The sequence below is a fragment of the Anguilla rostrata genome, chromosome 16 (genome assembly GCF_018555375.3).
Source record: "Anguilla rostrata isolate EN2019 chromosome 16, ASM1855537v3, whole genome shotgun sequence".
NCBI classification, from domain to species: domain Eukaryota; kingdom Metazoa; phylum Chordata; class Actinopteri; order Anguilliformes; family Anguillidae; genus Anguilla; species Anguilla rostrata.
Genome location: NC_057948.1, coordinates 25,726,810 through 25,738,822, shown reverse-complemented (window position 1 = coordinate 25,738,822; position 12,013 = coordinate 25,726,810). Strand labels below are relative to the sequence as shown.

Genomic DNA, 12,013 nt, shown 5'->3' with positions numbered 1-12,013 from the left:
GTGACATCTAATGTTGCGGGCACGTGCATTACCTTATCAAGTTTCTCATCTAATGTGCATTGGTAAATTTGGATAATGCCATTTTCCCTTTTTTTAAATTTTTGCATAGCTTATACTGTATGCCATAATGTTTGTTTACTGATTATCCATGGACATAGAAAATTTACTAAAATCTACATAGGACTCAAGCCTAGAGCACAGTGCTGTACTTCTCATATATAAAGACTATGGTGTAATACCTATAACTAGACAGAGGTATATGAAAAAATTCATAAGCTTCTACAACAAATAGCATTGGTAAGCACACGCATGCCCACACACACACACACACACACACACACACACACACCTTACACATACATGTATGCAAGTATATACATATATGTATGCAAACATAGCCATTACACATACATTTAATGAACCAAAATAATGGTAACTTTCACAAGAATAAACATGAGTCCAATAATGTTGAAGAGGGCTGACAAATGCTGTACATTCAGTGATTTGCAAACAAACAAAAAAATCAAAGAGAAACATAATCATGCTGTATATTGCATGTTGTACAAATCCAATTAGGATCATTTTTATTTTTTCAAAAATTCCATACATGATGTTTTATTAATAAACGAAAACCCACAAAAGGGAATTCTTTATACAACAACATTTCCCCAATTAGCTGTGTAGGCACAGTACAGCATTGGCCCTGGCAATTAGGATCACAGACGAGTCCTCAAGGCAAGCTATGATCTAGATTCACTGCAGGCTCTCCACCCTCGTATACATTTCAACAAACAATGACGCAGAAAACCCTGAACCATCCAAAAGCTGGTGGATTTTGCATTTAAGGGATAGAGAGTTGCAATCAAATTTGGGAATTTATATTAATTTATTGATTAAAAAAAAAAACTTTTCTTGTGCATTTGCTTTCACATTCTGGTAAATAATTTCAAAGGGGTTATTTGTGAGATGGAACTATACCTGAGACACATAGTTATAAGCTCTAATACTTTGCGTTTATGGTAAACACTTTATAAATGAAACTTAATCATCAATCATTTATTTATTAATTAATTAATTTATTTATTTCCATACATGTCAACAGCATGGTCACAGCATACTGTCACTGATAACTACTGTAAAACCAGAGCAAAGAAAATACTTGAAAATGACTTGAAAATGAATTTGATGTGTCCGATGCAGTCATCCATAGCCAATACAAAGGACCAAAGAGGACACCAAAAAAAAAAAAAAACTAAGAGGTTTTATTTGCTTTCATTCTTTATATTAGATGCCTTACCTTTTTCTAGTTACAAACATTCTACACAGTTTCTTAGTAGAAATGTTAGAATGTACAGTATATTGCATAATATTCTAACATCAGCTAACAGATAGAGAGAACCCTATATCCCATAGTTTGGCTGTGGGAAAAAAACGTATCCTTTCTGTTTTGGATTTCATATTATACAGCACAGGCTTCCTGTCTGGGAGGGGACAGTGCTGGGGAGCAGCGTTTCTGAGGCGCTGTGCCTTTAAGCAGCCAGGCCCCTCCTCCACAGTGCAGCCCAGCGCCGAGCGCTAAAGCACAGAGCCCCCATAACTCCGCTAACACCCTTCCATCATCCGGCACTCGGAAAGAACACACTGGGGTGTGCGGGCAGAGAGGAGGGGACTGGGGTAAAGGACAGACACACCAGCAGGACGGCACCACTGAGCGCATTCCACATCTTTTTTTTCCCCCCCTGTCTCTCTGCTAACTGCGCTCTTTCAGAGACCGACATCCCTGCTGAGGAGGGGGGAGCATCTCTCCTGTACCACTGTGAAGGGAGAGAGTGGGAATCAGCTGTGCTAGTAGGATTCAGCTTTAGTTTAGTCTTTCTGTCTTCGTTTCTTGCCCTTCTCCCATCCTTTCATTCAGTGTTTTCTGTGTGTGACGACTAGCTGCTGTCATCTCCTCCCACCACATCCCCGAAACCTTCACATTCACATCCTCAATCTCTCACGTGTTCTCATTCCACTGAGCTCCAATACTTAATTCTCTCTCTCTTTCTCTCTCTCTCACTCAGACTCTCTCACACACACACACACACACGCACGCACGCACACAGTGAAGCAGTTCTGTGTGAACAGACAGTGAGTGAAAGGGAGAGAGCGCGGGAGGAGTGTGAGTTTGTGCGTCTGTGTGTGCGCATTTCTGAAGGATCCAGTGACAGAGGCTGCGTCGGTGCTGGCGGATTGCGTACGGCTTGGCTGCTGCCGTCTGCAAAGCCGAGCGCTCAGGAGCCGGGGACACGAGCACTGAACGCGAGCACTGAACGCGACTGCTGATCTGAAGAAGTGCGTGTGCATGGGACACACAGGGAACTGAAGCGTCACTACAGGAAGATATGCATTTTTACCGGAGCTAAAGCTTTAAGTCCCAGCACTGCAGCACACTGCATCTCTCTCTCTCTCTCTCTCTCGCTCTTGCTTTCTCTCTCTGTCTCTCTCTCTCTCTCTCTCACTCTCTCACAGAAAAAAAGAGGAAGAAAGCAGTTGCTTTTGAGTCTCCCCGTGTGTCACACAGGATTCTCTCCGACAGTATCGCCCTGGATTCTGCCCGGATTCATCACTTCCCCTCTGTGCCGCTGAGACCTGTCTCTCGGGGGAGAAACGCATACTGGATTTACCTCCTTCAACTGGATTGCCATTGGCTTTTTGTTTTGTGAAAAGCCTCTAACTACATCCTTAGGGAAAGCTGCGTTCAGTAACACAGCAAGACCACGCTCACTGGAGTCCCTTAGCAACAGCTGAAGGAGTTTATTAATTAATTTGTGTTTTTATTTAAGCTTGTATTTATTTGTCCTGCTGCCCTGGTTTTGGCGTAGGCTCTTTGGACATATGCGAGGAGATGGATTGGGAGCTCTGAACAAACATGAGAGAGGTGGGCGACAGAAACGGTGAGGACAATCAGGTCTCTGTCGTCCTGGGCTCTGGGGTCCTTCACTTCCCCTTTCCTGTTTTCCTTAATATTTTGCTCATCTTTGCAGCAAATGTCAAAGACGAGTCTCAGAGTCTCCACCATTCTTCAGAATTTGGTCTCTTCTTTTTCTTGGCTGTAAAAGCTGCAGTGCTGATAGTGTTGATTCCTTGTTACCCCCTTCCACTGTCCCTCCTCTCTGAGTGAGAAATGAAGGACACGTTTCAGATGTCCCAGAAGAAATGATCATGTGCAGAAACAGCTTTTCATGTGGTCCTTTTGGAGATCACTCCATTTTTAATCAGATCTGAAGGAACAGGAGCAGGATGTGTGGCACTACGTGTAGCATCTTCTGAATTCATTACATTTTTTTTTACATTTGTTTTTTTTTTTGCGTATGTCGATGGAAAAGCTTACCCTGAAGACAAACAATGTAAAACAAATCCAGTCAAACAATTGAGTTACTGCTGGGATCTCTATTTTTCTATTAGACATGGATATTTTATTTCTTTTGGACAGGCCATCATGAAAAGCTTGTGCCTGTCAACAAATGATGTTCTTCTTACTTTTAAAAATAATTACTTAAAATTGATTTTAAGGGCAAAGATGACATGGAAAATGACAATTTCAAAGTAGACTAGTGCCTCTGCTGTAAATCTCCAGACACACAGACGCACACACAAACACGCACGCACACACATACACACACACACACACACAGACACAAACACATACACACACACACTCGCAGTGATGAGAGGGCCATCTGTTTCATCACTTTATCATACACGGTTTTTCTTAATTTCTGCTTTTTATTTTCTGTTTTAATGAGCCTGGTCTAGAGTTGTTTGTTCTCATTGCTTTGTTGTTTTTTTCTACATATAATTTGTTTCACTGGTGAAAACCCATGGATCTACACGAGTAATACACGCAACTACGCAGGCAAGACGAGCTCTTTTGGCTGCCCAGGTGCTTTTAAGATGTTGAGATCTCCCTGCATCCCCGGGGCTCCTGTTGGGATCAGTAGTACCGTGGCTCTTGGTGGCCAGAGACATGGACCCCGAATCGGCTCCCCCCCGACCACAGCGTGCCGCCCCTTGGCCCCACGTCACCCTGTGAAGGATGTCCCACAGTGCAGCTCCGGTCCAGGATATCTCTGAGACCCCCAGCCAGAGAGAACGAATCCGCAGCCACATGAAGATGGTGATTGACAAGCTGGAAGGAATTCTCACTGAGCTCAAGGATGTGGCCAAGGAGCTTCGGGAGGTGAGGCACACAGTCTAACAAACCTTTTTTAGCCACATGTGATCGAGTTCATGGGCTTGAAAGCAGGGGGGGGGGGGTTGGGGTTAGGGTTTGCCCTCAAAAGATTACCCTAAAAGAGTAGTATAGCAGGGTTGTTTTGGAGGTGCTATAGTGCTTATGGATTGAGGATGTAGGTGTAATCAATCCTTGCCATCTGCCTATGGAAGTATAAGGAGCAAACTATTTAATACAATTTTGTACTTAAAGGCATGCACACAACTGCTGATCATATGCAAATGGAGTCGATCTGTGTTGAAATGCTTTGCCACAGGGAAAGCCAATCTAGCTAAAAATAATAATTAAAAAAATACAGAGGTTTTGCTTAAGAGGGAAGCAGGACTTAGTGTTGCCGTGGTTATATAACCAGCTTGCTATCAGATGGATTTGCACTGTATGTTCAATACTGCCATGGTAACAAGACAAAGCTGTTTTAGTCAGAGACATAAGACTAGCGTTAGCATGGTGTGTGTTTGTATTGTTCTGGAAGCCAGGGGAGCTGTATATGCTTAACTAAGACAAGGGTGTAGGATTATCCTGGCTGTCAAAGAGGTTCATGGTCTGAGGGTCGTCCAGACTGTTGGGCAGCAGGCCTTTACTGGTTGGCCACTTCACCCAGTCCGCTTTGAGCGCTGGAGATCGCAGTGGGGGAGGGGTGTAAAAATATCTTTTATCACATCAGTGATTGTAGGAGGTTTTTACAAGACCTTTCTGACATATACTCCCAACATCTATGTGATGTGCAAATGTTATAGAAAAGGTCATGTGTGCAAATATCGCAGCTTCCTGGTTCAGAGTTTGCTTCTTTAGTTACTGGCGTGGAGGAAACTGCTGTAACAGGCACGAGTGAGTGGGTGGTGCATGTGTGTGTCTGCGTGCATGTCTGTAAAGATAATCCCACGGTCTTGCCTCTCAGTCAAAGGGGCTCAGTCTCTCCCCCTTTGCAGCATTCTGCCTCTCCCTGTTAATACCTCTTGTACGGCCCTTAAAAATGATGAACACATCAAAAGCAGCTGTAATTAAACCCCAGCGACCACTGTGGGCTTCTGTATGTCACCAGCAGCATCCCTCTACCCAATCAAGGAGCTACAGGCTTCCAGGAGCCATCCCGCGCCTCCAGAGAAACCCACAGGGGGAGGACCCCAGGCACTGATGGGGGGGGGGGGGGGAGTTGGATGTCCGTAACTCATGCCGATGCTGCTGAGCCCCTCCCCAGCTCTTCCTGTCCGCTACTTTATTTACCCACACGGGGTCAAGGTCACATGCTAGGCTGCAACCTCAATGTGCTGCTGAGTAAAGCCAGTGAATGACAATTACATGATGCTCTCAACTAGAACGGCATTATAAATATGATCTCTTCTAATGTCTGCTGTCCCAGAAATCACTTTTGGTAACTCTTATATCCTTTGATGGCAGTTGTAATAATAGTTGCAATGGTGGTGGTGGTTGTATTTCTATAGTAGCAGTAGTCGTAGTAGTAGTAGTAGCAGCAGCAGCAGCAGAAGCCTGTATTTTATATCATATCTAATTTTATTTCAATTTCAGGATATTCAGCATAATCACAGAAAATGCATTAATGTGCTACGTTGCACAGCCACATTTCTGGCTCGGCTGCAGTCCAGGATGAGTGACATCATTTGAGAATGTTTCTGATATCTTAGAGAGTGGATGATTACTGTGGGATGGCAGAGATACAGAGGGATTATCTCCTGAGACCATTGGGAGCGGTGCTCAGCTCAGTGCTCAGTGCAGTGAGAGTTTAAACTAGCTCTCCGCGGCCCCGAGCAGTCAGAGCTCACATCCGCTGGGAGCCCTCACTCCACATGGCACCGGCCCGCTCCCTGTCTCTGCCCGTCCCCGATGTTCTGCTTTCTGTTCATGAGTTGTCACCCCACTCCCGTTTTCCATAAACGGCAAACATTTTTTTTACGCGAGCAAAAATAAATAAGTAAAAAACAAAAACGAAGGAACATCGACGGCAAAAGCAAAGAGAAGTTATGCTCTCATCTATTGAGCACATGCGTGCTGTAGTTCTGCACTGTGTTGCCCTCTTGTTGGATGCGAGAGCAGTGGACGTTAGCATGCGGTGACAGCTCCAGCTCGTTGCAGAATAAATGACATTGAATAAGTCATCACAGCTGTCAGCCATCAAACACAGGGATTCCTAGCTGACATTCATTCTGGCGCTCAATATATTTGTACAGCAAATACCAAAGTAAAAATGCTCCAATGCATGCATGCGTCCATGCGTCATCGTCAGCGTCTTCCATTTATTGATCCATTCATCATTCCTTCTTTCTTAAATTCACTTTTCAGATGACTGTGTAGGGCCAATTTCAAAAGGCAAAGCAGAAATTTAAATAAATATGTTACACTGTAGATTACACATTCTATATAGAAAAAAAGGACAATTATTTGGCAAGTGACCCAGCAGGTACCCAGCAGGAAGGCAATAGCTTTACCAGGATGTAACTAGGCAGAGCAATAATTTGAATGAACAGAGCCCTCTTTTCAGAGATCAGTGTGTGGCAACACAGAAACACACATGTCCACTTTCAGTACAAGAGGCTAAACAAGATTGCGTTAGTAACATAACCCTTCTCATTGGGGTGAATGATAGTTACCTGATGCTCTCAACTAGAACTGCATGCTGGCTTTATAAATAGCATTATAAATATGATATTTTCTAAAGTCTAACTGTTTTTCTGTTAGTCAAGGCTAACTAGACCTCCAGCCATTTGGACCCAAGCCTTACAGAGCTCACACAGCCGAAATATATTCAAAAGCTGGTTTTCACTGATTTGTGTGCAGCACCAGGAATCTCACCACTGTGAAAGTAAGCGGTGCACAAACCATATGTCTGTGAATCTGCCAGTGCCCTAATAGCCTAATTTATCCCATTACAAGAAACCTGAGACCTCATTAAGGATCACTGCTGATCCATGACTTTTAGATTCTCAAAACAAGAAAAAAGAGGGAGCGAGAGAGAAAGAAAAAACACTCTTGGGCCATCTTAGAATAACACAGCACCATACCACAGACAAAATGTAACCATAAAATTGGTAAACATCCAAATTCAGCATAGTATTAGCTACATAAATCTGAGCCAAGTTCCCACAATGCCATGTGCTGCTTAGGGCTTTTCATGCTCTTGTTATGCTCGGGCCTGGACTGAGGCACCAGCGCTCAGCAGGGGGGCCTTCGCACGAGGCCCCACTACAGAAGGATGTGGCTTTGACACCGAGAACGCCACAGGGAGGCTCAAAGCCATAATCAAAGGCTTCTGCCTCTCTTCCCTTATTTATCTATTTCATATCCAGGCCCGGCACACATGCTGCACGCCGCCGAGCGTTGCCGTAGGCAGCGCGGCGATGCTCAGTGATTAGGCCGCGCCGCTGCTCACGCCCGGCGAGCTGCAGATCAACCGATTCCGACGCTCGCTCGGGCTCCGTCTGCAGATCCGCTCGCTGTCCGTCACTCCCGACCGCGGGCCGTCGAGGGACGCGGCAAACCCCGTCTGGACAGCGCGTATCCGTCTTCCTGTCTCCTACTGGAGAGTAATGAATATAATAATATTGCACTCTTCATCTTCCCTAGCCCTGCTGTGCGTCTCCCTTGCTGGGAGGGCTGATCTCATACAAATGTTGTGCATACAATAAGGTTTCAGGGTCATATACATTCATAAACAGACAGTTGCTCAGTTATTGTATCCTAACTGTAATTGCTTCAGAAAGTATCCTGCTATGTAATATGTAAAATGTAATACTTCTTGCTTCCAAGATTTGGGGGCATGATTTGCATGTAATACACAGAAAGCAATTAAGCCATCATAAGAGAACTGTTGCTGTAGGAGAGTAGGACTCTTTAAGGGTCAATAATGAGAATATGTGGAAGGCTATGTCCACTTTGTGTTCAAACCCAATTCAGCTCTCAGATAAAATGTATTGACTGTGGAAACCATTCAAAACCAAAGTTATAGCAACAAAGGTATAAAGGCTACTGTAAGCCAATGTAAAATTCAGCTGCTTTGCTTGTTCATCAGCAATCATGTGCTGGAACACGTATGCCAACTGCCTGTCAGTAATGGCGGATTGTTTGTGAGCAAACCATTATCCTGCCATAAATGTGTGTCAGTGAGGCTATGTCAGTGCATGTGTGCATACTCCGTGTGTGTGTGTAATTATGTAACCTTAGGCAGACCTCTTGAGCGTGGATTTACTGGGATTTAAGAAACTATAGGAGTGTCCTGAGGAAGTCTACCCGCTAAATGAAGCAAACAATTAGATGCCTAGGAACAGCTTTCTTTTTCAAACCATGAAGTCTGTGTGCACTCAGGAACACAACCGCAACAGACACGCCCTTCCCCTGAGCTTATTTTCATGCAGGATTGTGAAGTAACTGCTTCATTAAAATGACATCATTCCCTGTGTACTGTGCATGACCATGTCATTCCCTTGGAACCTGGGTGTCCATTTCGGATAAGATTTGACGCCCCAGCTGTAGAATGTGTTGGGTTAGCAGACCCTTTCAGCTCCCAAACCCAACTCTCTGCACCTTGCACACAGCACCTAATCATTATAAATGAGGGCTCGCCTTTTTAGCCAAGAGCAGAGCAATGAAAATACGGAGCTCTCTGCCCGGTTGTTTTGTTAACTGCCGCTGACTTCCCATTTCGTTGTGTGCGCTGGTATTGTAGCATTTTTGTATTTCGCTATAGTACATTATGTTCCGTAGAGCTGTATCTGTGGGGCTCGCAGGGACAAGATAATGGTTTCCTATTTCTTGTATGACCTGTGAATAGGCTGGATACAATTGCAGAGATTAGTTGTCAACATGCTTGAGTGTAGGCTAGTTCAACAGAAGTCGTAGGTGTGTGTAGATGAGAAATATGGCATCTGCTGTCTGCCGGAGGGACAGGTGGGCTGTCAGGGATATTTGGCCCCATGAAAAGATCTGCCATTGTGCCCCATCACCCCACGCCGCCCCATCTCTACATAATTGCTGTAACCACACCATATTTTTGAGCGCCTCTGTGAGCGAGGACCATTGGAATTGGAATTGCCTCCTGCAACCAGCGCCCCCCCAACACCCACCCCTCATAATCCATGAGTGGGCTCTTAGCATTGCTCAGTATTCAATTATTCAATGTTAACAGAGTTAAGCAAAACTGACACATATTTAATAGCAAATGAACAAGCCCACAAAACAGACATGAAAATGTATGAGCCTTACTGTTGAACTGAGTGCAGTGTAAGGGCAACATCACTTCCATACCCCTCAGATGGTAAATTGCAGGGGTCTGGCTTTCACTGGCTATTTATAGATGGATTCCTTTGATTCAGTCAGGTGATTATAGGATTGTTACAAACTGGGCTGATTCATAATGTGATTGCTCTGAGAAACCAAAGGGTAACACTAAATATCAAAGTCTTAATTAAACAGCCTGCAGTCATTCCATATGACTTATTTTTTTTACAAAATTAAAAAAAAAAATATATATATATTCAATCAACAAATGCTGAATCCGTTTTTGCTACTGAGAATGATGGAAGACTCTTTCATTTCATAAAATAGTTTGATGTTTTGATCCAGCATTGATTATCTGTGCACTGACATTTCAGGAAAACTAGTTTGTCACAAGAACAAAGACTAAGACCTTCAGCATGATGGGAATCTCTTGGATTAATTTGATTTGTTACTAATCTGTCTAATTAAGAAAGTCAGGGGTTCAGTTTGTGTTTAAATGTGCATTAATTCAGTCTTGCTTGGACAGCCCCTGTGTACCTGAGAAGATTCTGGAGCAGCTCTGGACAGCATGAAACACTGGTATAGACCTCAGCCATTCACTCATAGATGGATATGACCTCAACATCCTGTGCCAATGTAACATCGCTGCATCTGTCGCCATCCACCTGGTTCAACACCAACAGACTCATGGCTTTCCATTTTTTGTGCAAGTTGCATGCAGATTTCAGACACCAGCAGAGAAGGTGACTGATATCCATGTATAGTCACTTGACTTCTTTTTTTTTTTTTTTTTGTAGGAACACATAGTTAAAAAAAAATGTAATCAATGGACATAAAGATATCATTGTGTGTTTGAGCAGTCAGTCCTTTCACACTCAGACCTTCATTCATACAGTATGAGTTGCGTTTGATGTTTTCTGCTCCTTCAGCAAAGCCATCCCTTCAGCATGCATAAACATGTCGCCCATCTGTGTGAACAGCAGAAGTGTCCCCAAATTAAAACCGTTTGGTTCTCTCAGCTGCTCAATGGTCCATGCATTTACACTGTGTTGTAAATGTACTGTATGTCTGTATGTATGTGCTGATAAAAAAAATTTAAAAAAGAAAATCATAAAGTCAGTATCCATCTGTAAAGGTCACACCGATATCCCCAAGTGTATATTGTAAATTACATCCCCCTGCTTAAATCCCTTCAATTACTTTACTGGCTTGATGATCCAGACATTTACGCTGTGCCTGTAGGTGTACTGTATATAACATGCAGTCTGTGTGTCGTGGGGTTCAGCTGGCAGATAACAGCACACAGCATCTGTACTCTCCAGAGACGAGTCTGCCTGCACCTCGCAAAGATCACACTTGTGTTTATTCATGCACTGCTTTTTTCAAATCTTTGTGTGTGTGTGTGTGTGTGTGTTTGTATGTTAAATGTTTTTTAAATCGCAGTGGCGAGACTGCTAGGTTCTCTGTCCACGCAGTGTCTGTGACTCACCCGTTCTGTTATACCAGGTTTTGGCGCAGGGATAATTCACTGAAATTAAATAGATAGCTGATGAGGAGAGGGTGCCAAGATGAGATGTAAAGTCACTTCCATTAATATCACTCTGAGGCACAGAAGGAATGCTGGATTCGAGCAGACTGCAGCATCACTGGACTGCTGTAGATGAGGAGGAATGGATGTAATTAAAGGAAAATAATAAAAAATCATATTTTCTGGTTAATTAGAATGTAGATATGAAGGCCTCCTGCTGCCAGTCCGCATAGCAGTAGATGCCCCAGCTATTAATCAGTACACCAAAATTAATGGCTGTGACTGAATTGTAATTGAAATTGGACATGCGGTGGCACATAAAGAACATGTATGAGGAATGTGAGGGAGTGGAGACCCAGAGTGTCATCGGCCATCACCCACAAATACCTCAATCCTCCCTTGCTGTGACATAAATGATGGTCAATGTGGAGCCGTTGGTCTCTGTGAATTATTAATGCTGTGTGGTCTTTGATGCTGCCAAAAGGCAAACCAAGACTAAACTGGCAGAGTGTTTAATGCATGTCCTTGTTTGGCTAAGAGCTCCAGTTGACATGGATTAAATATAGAAAGGGGGGAAAGTGCTGAGACAATGACCTCCAGCATTATATCCAAGGTCATGGGTTGAATTGCACCACTGAAATGTGTGCTTAGCGCTGGCATAGATGGAGCTGTCTGGCTGCGTATGGGGGGTGGGGGAGGGGGATGGAGGGGGATGGGGACGGGGAGGGAGGGATGGTGTCGATCGAAGGAAGTGTCGGCGTGCAGAAACAGGACAAACAACAGCAGGAGGACACAGGGAACAGCGAGTACAATGTGTACAGGATGTCTGCAAGTGTTTCAGCCTTACCTGAAACTAATCCCTGTTTGTGTGCATGTGCATCCTTATTTGTACGTGTGCGCGCGCACGCGCGGCAGAGAGAGAGAGAGAGACACACAGAGATTCACTAGAGCTTATCTCAGGGGCTGCAGGCTGCAGTTCC

General features: G+C 44.0%; 1 protein-coding gene across 1 annotated transcript in view; it reads left to right on the top strand.

Annotated features, from left to right (window-relative positions):
- Nucleotides 1-1,585: 1,585 nt before the first annotated feature.
- LOC135242036 (inhibitory synaptic factor 1-like) overlaps nucleotides 1,586-12,013 on the top strand; it is a 31,289-nt gene continuing 20,861 nt past the window's right edge. The window contains exon 1 of the mRNA XM_064312912.1: nucleotides 1,586-4,222. Within this exon, the coding sequence (XP_064168982.1) occupies nucleotides 4,079-4,222 (144 nt within the window). The 5' untranslated portion in view covers nucleotides 1,586-4,078. The remainder of the gene's footprint in view (nucleotides 4,223-12,013) is intronic.